Here is a 23,096-nt window from a genome sequence, read left to right as displayed (position 1 = left end):
GCTTTTCGGGCCCAAAGCTTTTCCAGGCTCAAGGAAAGCAGGGATGGGGCCATTATGGCTGGCCCAGCTGAACCTTAGCAGCCTTCAGGTCATGCCCAGCACATGGGCTTCTGCCCTTGTCTGCCCAGCCTCAGCCAACCACTGGCTCCTGCCTGAGCCTGTAGCCTTCAGGAAGTGGTGGGGCACAGACAGTGCTCCCGAGGGCAGACCCAGAGAGGGGAAGCAGTTAATCTGGGGACACACAGCCACTTGGGGCCATTTCTACGCTCCCAGGAAACATTTATTGAGCACCTACTGTGTGCTAGGCCCTCTTATATGTAGTCTTATTGAATCTTCCCAGCAGCCATGAGAGTAGCCCCATTGTGCAAAGGAGGAAACCAAGGCCCAGAGAGGGCAAGCGAATTGTCGAGGTCACATAGGGGATGCTCACTGAGGCTTCAGAAGTTTTGCCAGGGTCAAGGGTGCAGGGCAACACTTTCTGGCCAGGTACCCCTCTACTGACTTGGCCCTGCCTCGGTGGCTGCCCCAGAGCTGGGTTGAACCAGATCTGGCTGTGTCTTGGGCCAGGGGCTGCCGACCTGGCTTCCCTCTCCCCTCCTGGGTTGGACAGGCACAGAACTGTGCTTAGTGCCCTGTGGGGGTGACAGGCCTAGTGGTCACGGCTGCTTTCTTCCTGCAGGTGCCTACTGCCTCTCAGTGTCCGACTTTGACAACGCCAAGGGCCTCAATGTGAAGCACTACAAGATCCGCAAGCTGGACAGCGGCGGCTTCTATATCACCTCTCGCACCCAGTTCAACAGCCTGCAGCAGCTTGTAGCCTACTACTCGAGTGAGTACCCCCACCCAACCTCGGGGCGCAGGCCTCCAGGGGAGGGGCAGCTGGGCCTGGGGCGAGCCCACTGCCTGGCCTGGGGCTAGGCCCTCTGAGGGCATTGGGGGTGTGTGTGTCAGCCTGAGAAGGGGGCTTTGGGGCCAGCAAGGGCTGGGGCTTCTGCTTTGCTGAGGATGTGTGTGGCTGGCCCTTGCCCTCCTCCCCCCTTCTCCCTGCTCCTCTTTCCTCCCCCCTCCCCTCTGCCTCCCAGTCTTTTCCCCCTTCTTTCCTCCCACGCTCTCTTCCTCATTTACCCTCTCCCTCTTCCCCCACTGCCCCTCCCTCCTCTTTCTCCTCTGCAGCTGGCAGGTAAGGGGGGCTGCCTGAAGGAGTGAGCAGGGAAGGGAGGGCCACAGGCTGGTGTCTCTTGTCTCTGCAGTCCTAGCACCCGTCTGAGCTGAACTGGTTACTGGGTGAGGCTGATGGGGCTGCCGCATGGATGGCTGCAGAGAGAGGGGGCAGAGATGGGGAGAGACAGGGGAGCGCGGGCTCGCGGTGCTCACATGCGGGGAAGAGACAGGAGCGCGGGCTCGTGGTGCTCACATGCGGGGAAGAAACGGGAGCGCGGGCTCGTGGTGCTCTCGTGCACAGCCATGTGTAAGAGTGGCTGGCTCCATCTGGATGTCGAGGGCCGCCGGGTGGACTGAGGAGTCACGGCCTGTGTGAACCCATGGGGCGGGCCTCTGTGGGTACCTGTGTGCTGTGGCACGTAGCTCTGGCCTGTGTGCAGGTGTGGCCTATTCTGAGAGTGCCCGCTGCTCCCCACCCTGCACATCTTCCTCCTGACTCCCTCAAGGATCTGCCACTTCTCTTAGTCACGTTGGCCACCACTAATGTTCATTCTGAACCCTGTTCCCCCAGATCAAAATCCTCTAGGGCTGTCTTGGAATCTTAGGATAAAGGACCCTCATGTGGTCTCCGAGGCCTTGGGGAGTCTAAACCTGGCTACCCAGTCACTTCCTGCAGCCCCTAGGCCTCCTTTCAGCTCCTCCATCCCAGCAGCTGCTCCTCCCTAAGGGCCTCTGCACAGGCACCAGGCACTGTGCCTTCTGCTTGTGGCTCTGTTCCCTAGTTAACCACTCACGCTCCTGCAGATTCAAGCCCAAGTGCCACTTCCTCTGGGAAGCCGTCCAGGACTCCATCCAGCCTACCTGCTGTTGCATGCGCAGTTCCCCTCTGTCACACATGAGGTCCTGGGAGTTGATTAAGGGAAGTTGGGCTTCTCCTGGACTGTGAACTCCCAGAGGCCAAAGTTCCACTGGACTTGTCCCCCACTGGGTCCCTGGCACTCACCTAGCTGGCCACCCTTAAAGTCTGATGAATGAATGGCTGAATGACTCAGTGAGCAGGTGCATGAGGTTGTGTGAGCCTGTGTGGGGTAAGGGTGTATGCACACAGGTATGGATGGTTGGTCTCAAGGACACCCTGTGTGTCCCCGAAGCCTGTGTGCATACAATAGGTAGGTCTGTATACACAACGTGGGACAGGAAGGCCACAGGGCAGATGCCAGGCCTGAACTCCATGTCCCTGTCTCCACCTTCAGAACATGCCGATGGCCTGTGCCACCGACTCACCACTGTGTGCCCCACATCCAAGCCACAGACTCAGGGCCTGGCCAAGGATGCCTGGGAGATTCCCCGGGAGTCACTGCGGCTGGAGGTCAAGCTGGGCCAGGGCTGCTTTGGAGAGGTGTGGATGGGTAAGTCCTTTCCCCTTCCCCCTCAGAGGAGAATGCAGTCCCCTTGGGGGGACTTTGGTGTCCCCACCTGAGAACCAGGCAAATACCTATCCCATCTGGCAGCTCAAGGCCTGCTTTGCCCCCCCTTCCCTTTACCCCCCCGACTCTCGTTTACCTCTGTTGCACAGTGGGGCCTATTTTAAATATGAAGCTCCCCAGTGGTGTTTGGCCTCTTCCCGCCTCTGCAGAGGGGCTGGGCATTGCGTCTCTCCAGGGACCTGCTGGGTGGTCTGGGCCAGGCAGCTTCACTCTGAGCCTGATCTTCCCAGCTATAATGGGGGTGGTGATAATAGGACCCACCGTGGGGCTGTTCTGAGAACATAGGCTCATTGTGCATCCACCTGTTAGCTCTTAGCCCTAGGAAGAGAAGCTCAGCTCGCGGAGGGAGTGCTGGGAAGTGCAGGCCTGGCATGTTCTGGGCCTGTTAGCAGTTTCTCCTGTCTAACCCTGGAGAAACTGCAAAACCGCCCTAGAAAACAAACACCCTGCAGCCCTGACAAAACCCAGGCCCCCTCCGCTGACTGGTTTCTGCTGACATGGGAACCGTGGCGGTGGGGGTATGGTAGGCATGGCAGTCATAAGCCTGCGGCTCCAGCGGAGGCCACAGTGTCCTGTCTTCAAGATGTTTGTCTGAGCCACTGTGTTCACTTGGCATTGCTGTCTCCACTTTCTCCCTTCAGAGGAAGAGAGGCTGGAGGGGAGCAGAGAGGGTTCCTGGGTGGAAGGCATTGCAGGGACAAAGGCCTGGGACCTGGAGTTCAGGCCAAGTCAGGAAAAGAGATATGTTCGCTTTGTGCTGGGGGAGGGGAGAGGGACGAGATGCCAGCTCCTGAGCACATAGGCACAGTGAGGATGTGAGCTAACCCTGGCGAGGTCCAAGGCATCAGCTGTTCTGGTGGCTGCGGGACTCATGCCTGGCTTGGGTGTGCAGTAGTCAGTGGGGAGGTTCTTTCTTCTTCCCTGTTGCTCCAGGTAGACTTGTGAAGTGCCAGGTACATATTCCCAGACTGTTTGAGCCCCAACCCTCAGATGGAAGCCCAGAGACTGGGAAGAATGGGCCCCAGGCCACTCACCTGAGAAGCCTCAGCCCCGGCCCCATTCATTTGCTAGCGTCTGAGGCACCTTTGTGCTGCTGAGAAGGAACTTGATCACCCAGGAAAGAGCAGTTGAGTTGGCACCGTGGTCTCCCATCCCAGGCGAATGTGCTGCTTTTAGGGACATTCCTAATAATCATAGTCCTAACAACAGCTACTGTTTCTTGAGCATGCACCAGAGACTCATTTAATCCCTGTAATAGTCCTGGGAGGAGCATCTTGTTCTTGTGCCCATTTTACAGGTGGGAACTTTGAGGCTCAGAATGGCCAGAGAAGCCAGAGCTGAAATTGGTACCTGGGCAGATCCTGGGTCCCTGAGGGATGGGAATGGGGGCCTTCACTGAGGCAGCCTACGCCCCTCCCCACTCAGGGACCTGGAACGGCACCACCAGGGTGGCCATCAAAACCCTGAAGCCAGGCACGATGTCTCCAGAGGCCTTCCTGCAGGAGGCTCAGGTCATGAAGAAACTGAGGCATGAGAAACTGGTGCAGCTGTACGCCGTGGTGTCTGAGGAGCCCATCTACATCGTCACAGAGTACATGAGCAAGGGTGAGGCCTGGTGACCGGCACCGAGAAGCGGGCAGCCCTGGCTGGGCTACCTATGACTCAGGGTGCTCACCCAAGGGCGGGTGGGGAGTGCTCTACTGTCCCCAGATCTGGCATGCACCTCTCTCTGAAGGTGGAATGGAATGGCCAACTTCTCATGTCATGGAAGGTTAAAACAAAGATTGCCTTTCTCATTTCATTATGTTTTTAATGATTTTCCACAACACATCTTGTCTACTCCAGTTTGCTGGTTTTCTAAAGCTGTTTGCCATTTGGGGGCAGAGAACCCCCCCAAACCATCCAAGTCCCTACCTTTTGGAGGCGTACTTTATATATTATAAAATATACCCATTACATATCATAAAACCCATCCAGTTCAGTAAGTTTTAACAAATGAGTATTTTGTGCATTCCTTGCCGCAGTCAGGATATAGAAGAGCTCCATCACTCCAGACAGTGCGCCTTGCCCCCTTTGCAGATAGCCCCTCCAGCCTCAAACTCAGGTGACCACGGACATGCTTTTTGTCATCCGAGATTTGTTGATTCTGGGACTTCATTTACATAATCCTTTATATCTGAGGTTCTTCTTTGTTTAGTGTTATCAGTAGTTTGTTCCTTTTTTATTACTGAGTAGTAATCCACGGATGGATGGACCATAGTTTCTGTTCACATGGAGGCCAACACTGGGTTGTTTCCCACCCTCCTTGCCTTTGAGTGACACGCGCTGAGTGAGACTATTCAGAGATGGGTTTACATAAAACCTGCAGTGCCGGCTGAAGCGAGGCCGGCCACCCAGTTGGACAGGACCTGGGAATCACTGCGTCCCGCTCGGGAGAAGGGGCGGGCCTAGAGCTGCTTTCTCTCTGCCCAGGGAGTTTGCTGGACTTTCTCAAGGGGGAGACGGGCAAGTACCTGCGGCTGCCTCAGCTGGTGGACATGGCTGCTCAGGTGAGTCGGCCCTGCTTATACCCTTGGCTTTGAGCACTCAGACCCAGCCAGTTCTGGCCTCTTGAGTGCCCCCTCCGGGAAGCTTGCTTTGGTTGCCTTCACACTCACTGATCTCTCCTCACATATTACTGGGACCACTTACAGTGCTGTAAGTGGTTCTGGGCAGCGGAAAGAGCCCTTAACGGGCAGCAGGAGTCCTGACCTGCTATGGGACTGCAGGCCTCGGCTTTCTTCTCTGTAAAGATCATTCATTCATGCAACAAACATGTATTAGTACTTGTTTGCTTAGCAGCCATTTTTTCACTTAATCCTATCACAATCAGGGGAGGTAGAGATGACTGTTATTCTGTTTGACAGATGAGAAAACTGAGGCTCAGCAGGCAGGATCTGGCACTCATCTGCGTCTCTGGGACATCTGGGGCCTTCTTTTCATAGGGGGGACCCACTTCCCTGGCTGCCTCTTGTCTTGTGCCTCCCCTTTTCCCTTTGTCCTTTGTCCTGCATTCCCTTCTTCTACTGAGCACCGTTCCTGCTTTTTGTGCCAACAGCATTTGTTGTAACCTGACTGCACTTGCCTGAAGAACTGGGACAGGCAGGGTGTTTGGTTGGTTCTCTATCCTGGGGATAACTCTAGCCCTGAGAGGCACATGCCCTGTGACCCGAGAAGGGCTTGGGGTGGCCCCTGAGCCAGGCTCCTGGGTTTTGCCCGCAGATTGCCTCAGGCATGGCATACGTGGAGCGGATGAACTATGTCCACCGGGACCTCCGTGCCGCCAACATCCTGGTCGGAGAGAACCTCGTGTGCAAAGTGGCTGACTTCGGCCTGGCTCGGCTCATCGAAGACAACGAGTACACAGCTCGGCAAGGTGGGCAGGGCCTGGGCGGGTAATGTATGCCTTGGGAAGTCATGCCCCTTATCTTAGCCTCAGTTTCCTCATCTGTCAAGTGGGGATGGGAATGGTACTATCTAATTTTTCTTGTTCCTGCAGGTGCCAAATTCCCCATCAAGTGGACGGCTCCAGAAGCTGCCCTCTATGGGCGGTTCACCATCAAGTCCGATGTGTGGTCCTTTGGGATCTTGCTGACAGAGCTCACAACAAAGGGACGGGTGCCCTACCCTGGTAAGAGGGCTCCCCACAGCCCATCTTTGGTTCCTGAACCCCTCTGCCCTGGTGACCTTAGACAAGCCAGTCCCCCTCCCAGGCTTCAGTTTCCCCATCTGTATGGGAAAGAAGTTGAACATCTGATCTTAGGCTCTCTCTGGTCAGGGCTTCCAGCCTTGGGGAGGGCCCACGCTTACACCCACCCTGTCCTGGCGGGAAGCCCTCTCTGACATCCCCATCAGCTTCCGCCCACCTCACTTTCCTCCCCAGAGTGCGCCTTCTCACTCCTCCCTCTGCCCACAGGGATGGTAAACCGTGAGGTGCTGGACCAGGTGGAGCGAGGCTACCGGATGCCCTGCCCACCTGAGTGCCCCGAGTCCCTGCACGACCTCATGTGCCAGTGCTGGCGGAAGGAGCCAGAGGAACGGCCCACCTTCGAGTACCTGCAGGCCTTCCTGGAGGACTATTTCACGTCCACTGAGCCCCAATATCAGCCTGGAGAGAACCTATAGGGAGCAGGCTACAGGGCCAGACTGGCTTCTCTGTTTGGATCGGGCTGGGTGGCCCCTGATGTGGGGTCCTGCCTCCCTCTGCCTGCCCGCCGTTGATCCTCTCTGTGGGGCTGAGTTGCCAGTGATTAGGCCTCCCCCTCTTTTGTGGCATGGAAAGGCGCGGGGCCTAGAGCAGCCCTGAGGGCAGGCTCCAAGGCTGGCACAGTGACTGTGTCCTGGCTCCTGCTCCAGCCACATGCCTCCTCCTTGTACACCTCCCGGAGCTCTGTGCATCGCGGCAGGACCTGGGAAGATGGGCTGGGGCTGAGGGCGCCTTTTCCCAGCCTCCACCTACTCTATACATTGACTCCTTCCCAATTCCATGCCACCCAGGTCTGTCTCCAGAGTTGGCCAAAGAGCCTTTCCAAAGAAAAGTGGTAGGCCCTTGGCCATCAGCCTGCCTGATACCCTCCCCCTTGCTGTCCATTTCTGAAACACCTTTTTGTGGAGGCCACTGGGTCCAGACCCCTCTGCCATGGCTCCCAGGCAGTGCAACCTGAGGCCTAGACTGACTTGTTGGTGGGTGGGGTGGGCACCCCTTCAAACCCTACCCTTAGACTCAAGGGACCCTTAGATATCGTCAATTCCTTGTCCCCTATTACCCATGGGGAAACAGTCCAGAGAGAGGTTGTAATTTACCTAAGGCCACAGACCAGGGTTGAGATGGAATCAGAACCCGGTGCTCCCTCTGTCTTCCTCAGGAACCAAAAAGATTGTCCTCAGTGGCATCATGGACAGACTGTGGCAGCCCAAGGGACAAGGGGCCTGTGGATGGGTTAGAGATAGCGGAAAGTCCTACTGCTATTTCCTGCTCTGTGGGGCTGTTGTGGGGAGAGAGAGTGGAAGTGGATGTGGGGCTGAGCTAGGAATGAGGGGGGAAGGTGCAGGTGTAGGGAGGCAGACATCAATCAGAATGTGGGTGGATTTTGACCTTCAGGCCTAGCCAGCCACGAAAGGGAGCGAGCTCCCAGGCTCTGGAGGCAATCAAACAGAAATAGAAAATCCAAGTGGTTGGGAAGCTCTGCCCTGGCCTTAGGAGGGAACTCCACGTCATCTGCCCAGTTTGTCCTGTGTCATTTCAACGCCTGGCCCCTGCTCTCCTCCCCAAGTTGGCACCCTAAACTCATGAGTAGGGAAAGGAGTGCCTAGGCTGGGGTGAGAGAGGATGAGGGTGTCCACTGCCATGCACCAGGACTGCCTGTGTGACCTTGGGTGGACCTTGCTTCTTCTCTGGGCTGCAGTGTCTGCCTCCATATGTGGCCATCGCCTCTGCAATTGCTCCGCTCCCTCCAAACCCTGTGGCCTGGCATCACATAGTGAGCACAGCCCAGGGCATCAGGAGACTGGTTTGGCCCTACTCTACTGTTCAGTCTTAGGGGATATGGTGGCTTCTCCCTGGGCCTCAGTGTGCTCCTCTTAAAGGGGGTGGCTAACAGTTTGTGGGCATCTTGCCAGGGGCCTCTGTGTGTGTGTGTGTGTGTGTGCACGTGTGTGTTCCTCCATGTGTGTCCATATTTAACATGTAAAAATGCCCCTTACTCTGTCCCCCAGACACATTGTACATTTCACCCACAGCCCCCCTCATAGCAATAACATTCCTGCTCCAGGGATTCTTGAGCCAGCCAGGCCCTGCCAGCGGGGAAGGAGGCCAAGCAGTGCCTGCCTATGAAATTCCAACTTTCCCTTTCATACATGTTTATTACCCAAGTCTTCTCCTGTCTGTCCCAATCCCAAATCTGGGCTTGCGTACAACAGCGTGCTCTCAGATCCCCTTCTCACTGCCCAAGGCCCTTTGTATAAGGTGTCCTAATACTGTCCTTTTTTTAAAAAACAAGCAAACAGTGTTTTGTAGATTTCAGATGACTATGCAGAGGCCTAGGGGTCCCCTGGCTCTGGGCAGGGCCTGGGGGTCCCACATTCCATGGCCCAGGCTTGGGGGGGGTGGGGGATCCAGAACTGGTTGTAAATAATTTGCATATTGTCTGATTAAACACAAACAGACCTCAGAGTTCAGCCAGTGGTTTATTGAGCATCTACTTACTGTGTGCTGGAGGGTGACGGGTGGGAGGTGAGGATAAGCTGTGGTCAGAGGGGCCTCTGTGTGGGCAGCACTGGTGCCTGGAAGGCTTCGGGCCTAGGCGTGACATCAGATTGGAGACAACAGTCACTTTGGAGTGTGACGATGTATGCACACCTGTACCTGCATTTGGAGAGTGAGAACATTTGGCAGAAGCCTTGCTTGTCGTGTCTGAGGCGCACCAGATGAAACCCAGGACTCAGCAGTATCAGCAGTTCTGAACTCTGATTCCCGGGGTGGATGGTGGCGGTTGACACTCTGGGGGCTGGGTAGGGTCTTCAGGCCTGCATGGAGTTGTGGATGTGCTCACGGGGACATGTGGTTGTGTGTGCTATCTGTGTGTTTCCCAGGAGTGCTGAGCTGGGTGGGAGGTGGGGCTGGATCAAAATCCTGTGCACTCTGGAGAAAAACCCAAGGACTCTTCCTCTCCTCCCTTCTCTCTCGCCACCGGTGGACAGCCTGGGAAGTTCATTTGCAACAGTCTATGCGAAGGTATTTATTTTACATCAGATCACACACCTATCCATGAGTCACCTCTGTTCATAATAACACTTTAAAAATGAATCCTAAAATGGGTATATTACTCTGTTTAGTATTATTTTCAGAAGCCTGAGACTCCATGGGTGTGCTCATGACTTGGGAGCACGAATAGGTTCTCCCTAAGAGCATGGATGTGAGTTTGTGGCACCCAATGGGTCTTCTGTTTGTTCATGAGGGGTGTGTCCTAGGATGTTCATGTGTGTGTGTTGTGGGGGACTGTTTGCCCATGGTTTTGTGTGTTTCTTTACACACGTGACCAGGTATTGTGCTAGTCTGTGGGTTTCTAGGGTTTGTGTGTACCTGGGTATTAATGGGGTATGAAGAGAGGAGGTCTGTTTTTTCCGGCTGGATATGCACGAATTTGTGTGTACTGTGTGGGCGCAAATCCAGGTCCTTCCAGCCTGAACCTGCGGGCTCCTGGGCCATGGGCACCGATGTGTGTAACTGGGTTCTGTGGAGAGCATGGGGCAGCGTGGGGCCGTGCAGATCCGTGTGGGCTCATAGAGCGCACATACCAAGGAGCCGCTTCCAGCAGGACCCCCGTGTGCCCTGGGGCGCAGGAACAGCAAGCAGGCCAGCGACACACCCCAGCCCAGGTGGGCACAAAGCCCTGGGGTCAGAATGCGCCTGCATGGCCGCTGGGTGGTGGGTCCCAAGCCAGCTTGTCCCCCCCCCCTCCCTCCCAGGAGAGGTCCACACACCCTTTCTCTCCACTGTCCTGCTGTGTTTCTCTGCAGGCCTCTTCCGTCCCCATCTCTCTCTGACTCTGTGCCTCTGCAGTTTTCTCCCACTGTCTTCGTCAGTGTGGCTCTGGCTCTCTCTCGACAATTTTTTGTGTTTGTTTCTATTCCCTGCTTTAGTCTCCCTTCCCCCCACTTGGTCTTTCTCTGTGTCCCTATGTGCTTCTGTTTTGCTGTCTTTGTTTCTATAAGTGCCTCTCTGTTGTTAGTTTCTCTTTTTCTTTGTTCCTCTCTGCTGTCTCTTTCTCTGTTCTCTCTCCCTCTCCCTCCCCAGTTTTCTTCCTTATCAATATCTTGATGCCTCTGACTCTTCCCCAGGCCCTCACACCTCCATGCCTTTGCCCAGGCTGTTTCCACTACTGAGAATGCCCTTTCTTTCCTCTGCAACTTGGCAGACTCCTATTCATCCTTCAAAACACATCTTGGAGGCCACAGCTGCCTCTGGGAGCTTTCCCTGACCCCCAGGAACTTGTAGGGTTGTCTAGAACAAGATCTTGAAGGAATTGGGCAATTCTCACATCTGGCCCACATGGGAAGGGAGGCAGGAAAGCTCCCCCTGTCTCACCCACCTCTGGTGTTGACTCCCACACCCCAGGCCTCTGTTCAGTTTGCTTTTGCTCAACTCTGTGAGAGAGACAGTGTGGAGAGGCGAGAGATGTCCGCTCTGCTGGGACCACTGTCCCACGACCCCTCTGCCTGCTCCTCCTTACGCAGCCCTGCCGGTTCCTAGCCCTCTGCAGAGGATTGGGGACCCTGGGACGCCCGCATCCCCTCCACCTCTCTTCCTGATTTCAGTGGTTTTCTCTTATTCTGCATCCATTTTTTTCTTTTTGAGATAAATAAGATGTTTCCCCCCATGGGAAGAAATATTCCTTATAGCAGAGTAGGAGAAAAACAGAAAAGCACGAGAAAGATCATAATTTGTTTTCCCTACCCCATCCCTCCCTCCTAGAAACATGGGGCATGTTTCTGGGTGTGTGTCCGTCTGGTCTTGTCACCTGCTCTCTGCCCATTGGCCTCCCTCAAGGCCTGACCTTTCCCTGGACACCTTACCCTCAGCCCCACAAACTCACCTCCTGTCATTCCTGCCCACCATTCAGCCTCCCTCCTGGGCCTCCCTCCTTGGGAGGTTCAGCCATCACTCACCCATGCTTTCCTGTGGCCTTTCATTTCCTGCTCCCACCTCTGGCTCTGTTCACAGTCCTTTGCCTCTGGCGGAGGAAGCCCCATCTCCCTCACCTACCATTCCAGGCTTTTCCAGGCTAGATCCAACCACCCATGGTACCCTGATTCCCTGGCTGCAGGCCTTACCCACATTGCTTCTTCTGCCTTCAGCCTAGAAATCCCACCTCCTCTGGGAAGGCTTCCTGATTGCCCCTTCCCTGGGTTCTCTTGGCTCTGGCATTCCCTGCATTAGGAGTCCTAAACTTGGTCTTGAGTTACCCAGTCCCGGACTGGGCGCCCAACCAGGGCCCAATTTTGTCTTTTGTAGGCCTGAGTTAGCTTTGCCTCCATGGACCCCTTCCACCATAAACAGTATTAAAAATTATATTTTATGACAGTAATGATATATTTAATATTATATATTAAAACATTTTCTTTGAGCTAAAAGAAAATTTCTTTTAATCAAAAGAAAAATGAAATCATTTCCATGGCCCCCTAAAAGTATTGTGGACTGTCAATTTACTGAGCTCCTCCTCTGTGCCAGGCCTGGGCAAATGCCATTCCTGGCAGGGCTGTGTGTCCTTTGTGCCTTCTACCTCACTGTATTTTCCTTCTGCTCCATTCTGCACCTGTGGTTTGCCCTTGACTTCTGTGTGAGTGTATCAAAGCCAGATGATGTGTGTGCCAGCCCCCTACCCTACCATCTCAGTCTCTCTGTCCATCTCCCTCACCCTAGCAGGTTTGTCTCTTTCTCTGGGCTCCCTCATTCATCCATTCGTTCATTCATTCATTCCCCCGAAAACACCTGGTGTCTGTGTGTCCGCCAGGGAACAAGGATCTGGTTCTCCATCTGCCCCCGGGCCTTCTGCGCTCCCAGATCTGCAGGCTTGTTGCATTTCCAGTGTGGGATTTCCAGTGTGGGCTGTGCTCCCTGCAGCCCCCTCCCCTTGCCATGGCTGGGGGGTGTTTCCTTCTGTCCCTCAGCTCTTTAGACTCTTCGTAAAACGCTCATTGTGAAGCAGCTGCTCCTGCCTGGCCGTGCGTGTATTCTCCCCCACCCCTGGACCTCCATCTTGATTATTCCAGATGTGCCTGACCCTGTTCTCCCATCCCTGTTGGGGTCTCCCCCTTCCTCCCTCTGCCCCCCCTTACGCTCTGCTTTCCTTCTGCGTGTATCCTCAGTGCTCTCCGTGTTGCTCACTCTGCGTGTCAGCATGCATCCACTCACTGGTTCATCCATTCCTTCCTCTAACAGGTTTCCATTGAGTACCCACTGTGTGCCTGACCCTGGTTGGGGGCTGGGGGGTTCAGGGGTGAGGAAAATTGGCTGGGGAGCAGCCCTGTACATGCATTTACTGTCTAGAAGGACAGATGAGCAGGACAGATGCAGAAAGACCCACGGTCCCAGGGGCGTAGAGACAGGGTCCTGAGCTTGAATGGAGGGTCAGGGAGGGCTCCCCTGATGAGGAGCTGAGGGAGGCCTGAGTGAGTAGGATTAACGGGAGGGGGGGCAGAGGGCCCCCCGCAGCAGAGCAGCCAAGCAGGGCTAGGGCGGGACTGCCATTGAGCCATCACATCCTCTCTTTCTCTGCTGCTTCCTTCTTTCCTTTTCTGGGGGTTGTGATTGTGTGTGTGCAGGAGCCAGAGAGGGAGACAGACAGACATACAGACAGACACCAGGAGAGGGCGAGAGAGGCACACAGAAGTCTGCTTTTCCTGTTTACCTCCCATCTCTGACCTTCCCCTTCTCTCCGGGGCTGATCTAAATCTCGCCTTTCTCTGGCCTTGCTGCTTTTGTTCACGCGTGTGCATGTGTGTGGTTCGTGTATGGTGTGGATGTGGCATGTGTGTGGTGTGTATGTAGTATAACGTGTGTGTTGTGTGTATGATATGTATGTGGTGTGGTCTGTGTGATGTGTGTTGCTTGTGTGTTTGTGTGCTGTGTGTGGTATGTGGCTTATGTATGGTGTGGTGTGTTGTGTGTGGTGTGGTCTGTGTTGTGTGTGTGTGGTGGGGGTGTGGCATGTGGTCCTGGCTGACTCCCTCGCTGTTGCTTGAATCCAGCATGGGCGGTGCTGAGGGTCCCTCCCACCCATTCGGGCATCTTTCTGTCATTTGCTGGTTCTGTCTGAAAAGCCCAGTCGTGCCACCCTCCAGAGGCAGCCCGGGGGGCATGGGCGCACCTGTCTTTCTCTGCACCCTTCCTCTGTCCCCCTCTTGCCAAACCCTCTCTCCGGGGCACACGTGTTCAGACTTCTGTGTGCCTCGTGCATTTGTGTCTGTCTGTCACCTCTCTACCCCTCCTTGTCTTTCTCTTTTCCTATCTCTTTGTTCTGATTTCCTTAGTCTCTGTTTCAGTCTCTCTCTCTTTCTTTTTTTGTTTTGTTCTTTCTTTGTTTCTCTCTGTCTCTGCCCCTCGGTTTTAGCTTAATGTTACGCAGCATTAACTAGTCTTTTTCTATCAAGATGTGACTGCACAGCTGTATGTGTGTATGTGTGTGGTGTGCGCCCCCCTCCCCCCAATGTGCAGGGCCTGTGAGGCGTGTGCACGTGTCCTTGCGGCCGAGCCGGGGTCTGGCTCCTGCCCTGGGCCTCGGGCCCCGGCCCCCCAGGCTCAGCTGGCTTGTTGGGTTTCCAGTGTGGGCAGCTGCCGCCCCCCTTGCTCCACTCCATGGGCTGGGGGTTTTGTTTCCTTTCACTCCCTCGGCTTTTCCTAGAATAGTCATCCGAGAAGCAGCTGCTCCTGCTGGCCTTGGGGTGCGTGCGTGTGTGCGTGTGTGCGTGTGTGTGTGTGTGTCTCTCTCTCTCTCTGGCACAAGCGTGCACACACACACACATGCACACACAGGGACAGAGTAGCCCCCTGCCCGGCCCCCTTCTCTGCGGGGCTCGAGGCTTTCGTATTCATCCTGCGTCACTTGCATTTGTCCCTCCATTCAGTCAGCGCCCCTCGGCCCCCGTGCGCTGGGTGAGTGTGTGAGCGGTGCCGCCGTCTCTAAGGCAGCTCTGAAACCTGCTCGCAGGGAGGGTGGCGTGTGTGAGCCTGTGTGTCACCGATCCTCTGCTCCCGCTCTGCGGGCAATTTCCTTTGGTCAACATACATGGAACACTGTGTGTGAGAGAGAGAGGGAGACGGGGGGAGAGAGAGCACTCCTGTCACCCTGTGCTCTGCTTGCCTCCTCTCTCGGCTCCATCTTGATTTTTCTGACACACTGGTATCTGTCTCTGCCCCCACTCCCCCCAGTCTCTCCTTGTCTCCTTCCCCACCCATCTCTGAAGTTCTGTCCTGCGTTTGCTTTCGCTCTGCGGATGAGCACATGGCGATCCGCCCATCCATCCGCCCATCCGTCCGTCCATGCATCTGTCTGTCCGAGAGTTATTTCCGAGCCCTTTCCTAACCCCTCTTCCTGGGCCCACTGCTGTCCTCCCCCTGCAGCCGCTGCGGGGCCCTCTCCTCACTCACGCCCCGGCCCCCCTCTCCCCGCTGCCCCTCTGTTGTGAGCTCCAGAGCCAAGCACACAGCTGCTCCTGGGCCCCTCACCACCTCCAACCCCTGCACCCCTCTAGGCCCACCCCAGATTCAGCCCCTTCCCTGCCCCCTTCTCCCCCATGTGTCTGCTTCACCCCACCGCCAACTGGTGCTCTGCCCCAGGAGCCCCCAACAGATCAAGGGACCAGTGTTGGAGATTTCTTCCTGCCCTGTGCACCCCCCTCCCAATTCAGGTCTCCCCTTGGGTCTCTCTCCTTTTCCATGTGAGGGTCTAAGCATTGGTCTTTCTCTTTTGGGTCAAGTGAACTATTTTGTCACTTTGTCAGGGTTTGTTCTTATCTGGGCATCCTGTGTGTGTGGTGTGTGTGTGTGTCCCTTCCTGTCTCCCTCTCTGTTGCATACATCTTTCCTTCCCTCTCTCTCTTTTTAATTTTGTTTTTTAAAAATTGATTTTAGCGAGAGAGAGGAAGGGAGGGAGAGAGAGAGGAGCATCCATGGGCTGCCTCCCACATGACCAGGGATAGAACTCGAAACCTAGGCTTGCGCCTTGACTGGAATCAAACCCACAGCTTCTGGACCCGGCCAGGGCTCCTTCCCTCACTTTTCCTCTTTCTCTCACTTAGAAAAATTGAGGAGTAACTTACATACCACAGAAGGCACAACTCTACACCTGTGAACGCACCTCCCCAGCAAGAAACAGACCCTCCGAGCCCCCCCAGCCTCCTCTTCGCTCACGACCACCCCCACCCCCAAGGGAACTGCTGTTCTGACTCTATCACTGTTTCCTTTCATTGTTTTAAATCCTGAACTCGACATGGTGTTTTCCTCCACTGTGTATATGTGTGACTGTCTGTCAATCAGTCTCGAAAGTTTCTCAGCTGTTGCTTCCCTTCTGGGAGTTTCCTGTCTTTGTCCCCTCATTCAATCAACAATTATTGCACACCTCCTAAGAAGGGCTGGGTGTGTGTCTAGCCCCCTCCTTCCCTCCCTCCCCCAGCCGCTTCTCTCCCGCTCCCTCTGCTCTGTCTCCAAGTCATTATTGAATTCTGCCTCTATTCTGTGCGTCACTGCAGGAGCGTGTGTGTGTGTGTGTGTGTGTGTGTGTCCTGCTCGCCCACCACCTCCCCTCGCTCCCTGCTTCCCCCACCTCTGCCTCCCTCCCCCTCTCTCCCGCCCTCTCCCACTCCTGGGGGCTCCATCTCCATGTTTCCAGGTGAGCCCTGCTCTACCCCCCCTCCCCCTCTCCTGCGTCCTTCCCCCGCTGTCTCTGTGTGGTGTGTGCAGGCCTGTCCACCTCAGCGGCAGCTCTGGCCTTGCCCTCCTACTCCTGCCCTCGCACCTCCTGTCCCCCTTGTTGCACTCCCTTTGCTCCACAGACAACCAACTGCCATCAGAGTCTCTAGGTGGGACCTTGGACCTGATCCCCAGACCCATCCACCCTCCAAGGTCCATCTCTCCTATTGCAGAACCGCCCCCCACTCCAGCCCCACCTGTGCTCTCCCCTCCCAATCCCAGGGCTGCCTTCATGCCCAAACCTCCCTCTCAGTCCCTGTCCTGCTGCATATTGTTCCCGTCCTGCTGAACTGGCGCTGACCACGGCCTCGCCCACCTTTCTGCAAATCCAGGGCCTGACTCTACAGATGTACCTGCTCCCTGAGTCTCCCTGACACCTGGTCCCTGAGTCTTCCCTTCCCTCCCCACGGCCATTCTCAGTGTCTTCCTCTTTTCCCTTCCCACCGAGCCTGGAGACCTCCCCCACTCTGGACGTCACCTCTCCCTCTATGTGGACAACTCCTTGATCTGCAGCTCTCCCTGTCCACCCACCCCCTGGGCATTGCACCACTGCCCGCTCGGCGCCAGGGCAGGTCCCTGGGCTCCGCCTGCCCCTCTGCTCCTCCTGGCCCACATCTTGCTCATCTCAGCACCTTGACTTGGTTTGGGCCTTGTCTTCCCCCCTGGGCCATGCTCCAGTCCCCTCACTGGCTTCCCCATCACTTGTCACCTGTTGCAGTGCTCCAGCCTGCACTTGGCCCCCCAGAATGACCCTCCTACATCAGGCAAATTTGGTTGTGCAGTCAACACACAGTGACCAAGCACCCCTGTGGGGCAGGCCATAGGGGCACCAACGTTTCCGTGACCTGACACCCTGGTGTGGAGGGGAGCCCCCGAGCCAGGAGGGCTGGGTGTGCCCACATGGCCTCCCACGCTCTCACCTTCACATTCTCCCTCCATCCTGCTCGTGTCTCCACTGTCAGTGCCCGTGTTTCCTCTGTCTCCGAGGAGGGTCTGTGTGTCTCTGTCCCTGTTGGGTGGTTTGAGGTTGGTCTTCCTGTCCCTGTGCACCAATCTGTGAGTGTCTCTGGTGTGTGTTTGTGTGTGTGTTTGACTGTGCGGGCGTCCAGTGTTTGTGTTCATGTGTGTGTCTGTTTCTCTTTGTGTCCAGTGTGTGTGTGTGTGTGTGTGTGTGTGTGTGTGCGCGCATAAGTGTATCTGACAATCTGTATGTCCTTACCTGGGTTTCTGACTGTTTCTGTCTGTGTGTCTTGCTGTGTGTCAGCCACCTGTCTCTCTGTCTGTGTGTGTATCTGCCTGTCTGTGTGCTGTGATGACTGAATGCAGGGATGTATGTGCATTTCAGGGGGCGACCTGACTGGGTCTCCATGTGTTGTGAAGATCACATTGTCTCTGGCTGTGTCCTCCCGAGAGTGGGGATCTGTCTGGGTGATTTTGTCCAAGTGTCCTTCTCTTGAGGGGGCTCTGGAGGTGACACGGGCTCTCTGTCTGGCGGCCACAGATCACCTGCCCCCTTGTTACCCAGCTCACGTCTCTCCCCCCTCTTCTGTCTCTGCATCCCTTTCCTGGGGGCTTTGTCTTCTCTAGTCACCGTCTGTGCCTGGCGGCCTCGGGTATCAGGCGGCATGCGTCACACATCGCCCTGACTGGGACCCCTCTCCCCGCGTGGGCCATGTGCGTCATCCGGCAGTGTGGGGGTCTCGCCTCGGTGCTCCCGCTCTCCCTGGCCCCCTCCCTCTCTCCCTCTGAGCCTTTCTCGAGCTTTCTTCCCCTTCCTTCCTGCGTCAGGCCTGCGTCTGTGTGTTGGCCGCTCAAAGCTCCTCACTCTCACCCCCCACCCCTCCGGTGGCTGTTCTGCTGCAGAGTGAGTTTGTTGGAGAAACTTTCAGTGTTTACTCAGTCTGCGATCAACAAACCCTGAAGAGGGGCAGGGTGGGGGGCTTGACATGCCTCCTCTTTTCCTTCCATTCCCATCTCCCCCAGGGTCCATCTCCCTGCAGGGGCACCTGGCTGGAGAACACAAAAAGCACTCACCGGCTGCCCTGCCGCCCCTGCAGGCCTCCCCTCCAGCCCTCCTGCCACTCCCACTGCCCAGCAATCTGCCTTCAGTCTTTCCTTAAGTGTGACTTGCTGCTTTCACCTCAGGGCCTTTGCACTTGCTGTCCCTTCTGCTTGGAGTGCTCTTTCCAGAGATCTATGTGCTGGCTCAGCCCCTTCAGGTCTCTGCTCCAAAGTGTCCTCTGCAGAGAGGCCTTCCTGACCACTCAGCCTGAAGCCGCACCCTCTGTCGCCCTCCTCGCACCTCCCCTGCTGTACTTGTCTGCAAAGCACTTGCCACTCTCTGGGCCATCATCTTATAGATTGACTTATTGGTTTATTTTCAGTCTGTCATGCCACCCTCTCTGCCACTGTGCTGTCAGCCCCGGGAGGGTAGGGAGAGTCTGTCTGTCCAGTGCTGTGTCTCCAGCTTCTAGAACACGGCCTGGAAGGTGGAAGGCCCCCAGAACCTGCTCCTGACTGAATGAGCAAGCTGTTTGCTAAGCCCTGCTTGGCCAGGTTGTAGGGGAGTGCCTCTTCTTGCCTACCTGGCCTCCTAGTTTCATCCTGCCCTTCCCCACCCCCTTGGCTAACTGGTTCCCCTTCAACTCACCAGCCCCCACTTGAGTGGCTCAGATACCTGCCTCCTCCTGGTCCCCCTGTCTCTGGTCTTACCCTATGGACCCATTCTCCACACGGCACCAGTGATGGCTCTGCCAGGCAGCGCTGGTCACACACTCTCCCCTCAAAACTCCCCAGGCTCCCACCTCCACAAAGAGTTCAAGCCCACCTTCCTCTGGCCTCCTTCCCTCTTGCTTACAAGTCCCCCCCCATCACCTGCCTTCAGACCTCACACCTCTGCATGTGCTGGCCGCTCCACTTGGAATTCCCTTCCCTCGCTTACCTACTTGGTGAATTCCTACTTTAAAAAAAAAAATTAAAAACTTTTTTTAAATTGAGGTGAAATTCATATAACATAAAAACTTACATAAGTATATAACTATAATCTTTGCTTTCTCTCTGCTCTATCCCGGGGGTCATTGTCACTGTCATTTTCCGAGTGTGATACACACACACACACACACCAAGAAAAGCGGGAGCCCCCAGCCTAGGGCCCCTCTGCCGGCTCTGGCTTTGTGCTCACTCGGAGTCAGGGGCATTCGTTCTATTCACTCAGCGCCCTGGGGCTCTCCTCCCTCCCCTCCTCCAGCCCACTCCCTGTCTCTGAGGCAGAGCTGGAATCTGCCCTGGCTCTGAGAAAGCTGGAGAGGGGGCTGCGGGCCCCCCTTTGCTTGCTGCTTCCTGCTCCCTGCTTCCTTCCCTCTGCGGTCTCCGGCTCTGACTCTGGGGTCTCTGCTCCTCTCTCCTCATCACTGTCCCTGTCTCCGTCTCTCTGCTCCCGCCACTCTCTCCCTCTTTCTCTCCCTCTTGGCCTCCCTCTCCTTCCTCCTCGATTTTTCCAGATGTGCCGTGTCTGACTCTGTGTCCCATGCCACGTATTTCCCTCCCTCCTTCCTCCTCTCTCAGGCTGTCTTCTCCCCCTTCCTCTTGGCCTCTAGTGTGTGTGTGTGTGTGTGTGTGTGTGTGTGTTTACATGTTGGTGTGTCTCCACATCTGGGTCTCTTTCTCTCCCTCTGTCTGCCCCTAACCTGCTGGGGTTCCCTAGGGTACTACCTGGGGGCCTTGTCTTCCCGCTGGTACCCCAGCTATGGCCTCACCCCCTCCTGGGTGTTGTGCTGAGGGATCCTCACGCCCCCATATCTGGCAGACTCCACCAAGCTCCTCCTGAACCTAGTCCCCAGGGCTCCTGAGTTGGGGAACCATATAATTCCCCTACTTGCCCAGGTCAGCCTGGTCCCCCCTCCCTCATCTCTCTGTCTCTCTCTCTTCTCTGTCTCTTTCTGTTTCTCTGTCTCTCTGTCTCATGTACTTCAGCTTCTCCAGGCCTTTGCCTTGTGCTTGAGCTTTGCCTCTGTTGGTGAGGAGGCCCACCTTTCTCCCCTGCCCATCTGTCTGGCAAACTCCTCTTCGTCCCCCAGGGCCTGCTTTGAGCTCTTGGGCTCTGCATCCCTCCTTTGGAGACCCCTCCTCTGGAGACCCCACCTCTGCCCAAGCCTCTGGGTTAGCCCAGACTTGCCACTCAAGATTTTGGTAGGCTCCAGGGGACCAGGCTGGAGCCCCAACCTAACCGCAGGAGCCTGTACACAGCAGATGATCAATAAAAGCACCCTCAGGCTCCTTCAGGGGTTCGTTCTCCCTGTGTGACTGGGGTGTGTTTGGAGGTCTGAGCTCTGTGCCTCAGTCGGCCTACTTCTCCTGACTCTCCCCTCCCCAAGCCTCCCCTTAGCGCCAGGGCCCATGGCCTGTGTGTGTGTGGGTGTGTGTGTGCGCAAGTGTGTCTGATCACCTCCCTCGTTTGCTCTCTGTGGCTTCATCTCCATTCACGCTCTGGACCATTTTTCTTTCTCGTTTTCTTTCAAGGTACGTGTTTTTTTCCTGACCCCAAAGTCAAGCATCCGTCTGTATGATAGAACATTTAGAAAGTACAGAGAAACAGGGAGAGGACAACAGATATCCCCTGTTGGTCCTGTTTCCCAAGAGGAGGCAGCATGGATAGTGGACCGAGCTGAGTGTAAAGTGTGTGCGTGTGTGCGCGCGCACATGCCTGTTCACGTCCCTCCGAACTCTGCTGCCCTCCTTTGTCGCACCCTCTCTGTCCCTCTCAGCCCCCGCCACATCCCCCTGGTCTGTCTGCGAGTGTCCCTGGCTCTGTCTGCAGAGGCTCTGCTCTCCCCTGCGGCCCCACCCACATTCCCTTTCATTCATCCACAAAACCCGTTCTGAGGGCGAAGGACCAGGCACGTGTGTCTGCGGGACAGTGTGTCCCTCTTGTGGCTCAGGTCTCAGATCTCCGTGACTTTGCTTCCCCCCCGCCCCCCCCCCCCCCGGGAGCTCCTGGGGTTCGTGTCGGGGTGTGTCTGTGTGCCTGGCTCTCTGGACACCCGTCTGTCTGCTCGCCACCTCCCTCTCTGCAGTGTTTTTGAATTGCCGTCTTGCTCGCCCACAATGTGTGTGTGCGTGTGTGTGTGTGTTCACTAGATTCCCTTCTTCGGTTTCCTCACAGTTTGCTCTCCCTGTCTCCATGGGTCACTCCCATTCATAAATTTTTTTGCTCATTCACAAAAGAAAACATCACATTTTCTAAATTGTCTGCCAGGCACACAAATTGCATTAGTACCTTTGTGGTAAGAAATGCCCATTAAAGACATGGCTACAACCACCATGAGAATAACGAGGGTGCTGGAGCTCAGGGCGAGCACCACGCTGAGTTGTGCCCTGGGCCGGGTCCGTGTGAGTGTGTGTGTGTCTGTCCGCTCTGCCTGTCCATCCGCCCGTCTCCGGTCTTTCCCGTCTGCCTCGTCTTTCTTTCCCTCTCCACCCATTTCCTTCCTTGGAGATTTCTGGAATTTCACTCTGGCTGCTCACGCTTTCAACCTAAAGCGTGGGAGTGTGTGTGTGTGTGCGCTTGTGCGTGGCGTGGGTGTGCGCGGGTGTGCGCGGGTGTGCGGGTGTGGGTGAGGTGCGGACGCTCCCTGCCGCCCCTCCTCGCGGCTTCTCCGCAGCTTCTGCAGGCTTTGTTCCCCCTCGTAGGTGTTTTCTTTCCTTTAGAAATGACATTTATTGTTTTCCTTTGGTTTCAGAAGTAATATGTGTTCACTGCAGAGAAGGTGAAAAGTACCAGAAAGAATGTGCAGAAGAATATAAAATGAAAATCCTCTGTAATCCCACCTCCCAGAGAGAGCAGCTTCTGTTAGCATTTTGGGGGGGTCTTTTCAGAATCTTTTCCTTGTGTCTGTGAACCTTTTCTCTCTGCAGATTCAGTTTCACCTATTCTCACCTATTCCTTCCTTCAGAAGCATTTGGGGGTCCCTTCTGAATGGCTTGGTTCAGGCTGTCAGTCGTCTGTCTGACAGGCTCCTACCTCTCTCCCTTCCTCCCTCTTTTCCTCTGGGGCTTCATCAGATGTGTGTGTGTGTGTGTTGTGTGTGTGTTGAGAGAGAGAGAGAGAGAGAGAGGAAGCGAGACAGAGAAAATGAGCAGAGAGAAATAGCAGAGGCAAGAGAGACAGAGACCAGAGCCCCGCGCCCCCTCCCCTCCCTTCCCTCTCTCCTGCCACCTCCCTCGGGATTCAGGGGACTGACTGTCTTGGGTGCCTACCTGTGTACCTCATCCCTTTTTCTGACCCTGTCCCTTTGTTCTCAGGTTCCTTAAGAATGAGGAACCTGGGGTGGGGTGGGAGGCAGGGAGGGATAATGCAGGTAGAAAGCACAAGGTTTTCTGGTGCAGCCGGGAGCTGAGGGTTGGGGAGGACCAGGGACTGGGGGCTGGGGAGCGGGACGTGGCTCACAGGCCGCAGGAGTGGCCAGTCGGACTCTCCAGCCTCTCCCTTGGCCCCGGTCGCTGCCCACTCTGGGAACTCAGCTGTCTCCGCCTGGTCCCCCTGTGCCTGCTGTTTGTCTCTCTGCTGCCTCTGGGCCCTGCTCCATCTTACTCTGCCTCTGCCTCGCACAACAACACACTAGATAAGCTCCTGGACTTCGCTGCCTGTCACCTGTCCACGTCTGACTATCAGGCGAGCGATGGAGCCTAAGTGTCCTCGGCTGCAACATGGGGATAAGGAGAGTTTTGAGGCTCAAGTGTGATGGCTCATGTAAAGAATGCTTGGCACAGTGCAGGGCATGCCGCGGGTGTCACCACATGCTGATTAGCTTTGTGCCGCTGCGCAGCCACCCCTTTCTTCTCGGTGCTGATCACAGCTCACTTAACTCTGCAGGCCCCTTTCATCAGCTCCTCTCCCCCTCCCTCCTCTCTTTCCTTCTGTACTCAACTCCATGTACAACTGT

The 23,096-nt window shown here is 55.8% G+C and overlaps 1 protein-coding gene across 1 annotated transcript in view; it reads left to right on the top strand.

Moving 5' to 3' along the window:
- Positions 1–8,863, top strand: part of SRC (SRC proto-oncogene, non-receptor tyrosine kinase) — a 48,716-nt gene extending 39,853 nt beyond the window's left edge. The window contains exons 7-13 of the mRNA XM_087818741.1: positions 680–829; positions 2,415–2,570; positions 4,074–4,253; positions 5,121–5,197; positions 5,910–6,063; positions 6,187–6,318; positions 6,604–8,863. Coding sequence (XP_087674867.1) covers positions 680–829; positions 2,415–2,570; positions 4,074–4,253; positions 5,121–5,197; positions 5,910–6,063; positions 6,187–6,318; positions 6,604–6,812 — 1,058 coding nt within the window. The 3' untranslated portion in view covers positions 6,813–8,863. The remainder of the gene's footprint in view (positions 1–679; positions 830–2,414; positions 2,571–4,073; positions 4,254–5,120; positions 5,198–5,909; positions 6,064–6,186; positions 6,319–6,603) is intronic.
- Positions 8,864–23,096: the final 14,233 nt, after the last annotated feature.

Source organism: Miniopterus natalensis, chromosome 7 (genome assembly GCF_054644295.1).
Source record: "Miniopterus natalensis isolate mMinNat1 chromosome 7, mMinNat1.hap1, whole genome shotgun sequence".
Lineage (NCBI taxonomy): Eukaryota > Metazoa > Chordata > Mammalia > Chiroptera > Miniopteridae > Miniopterus > Miniopterus natalensis.
This window is presented reverse-complemented; position numbering and strand designations above follow the sequence as displayed.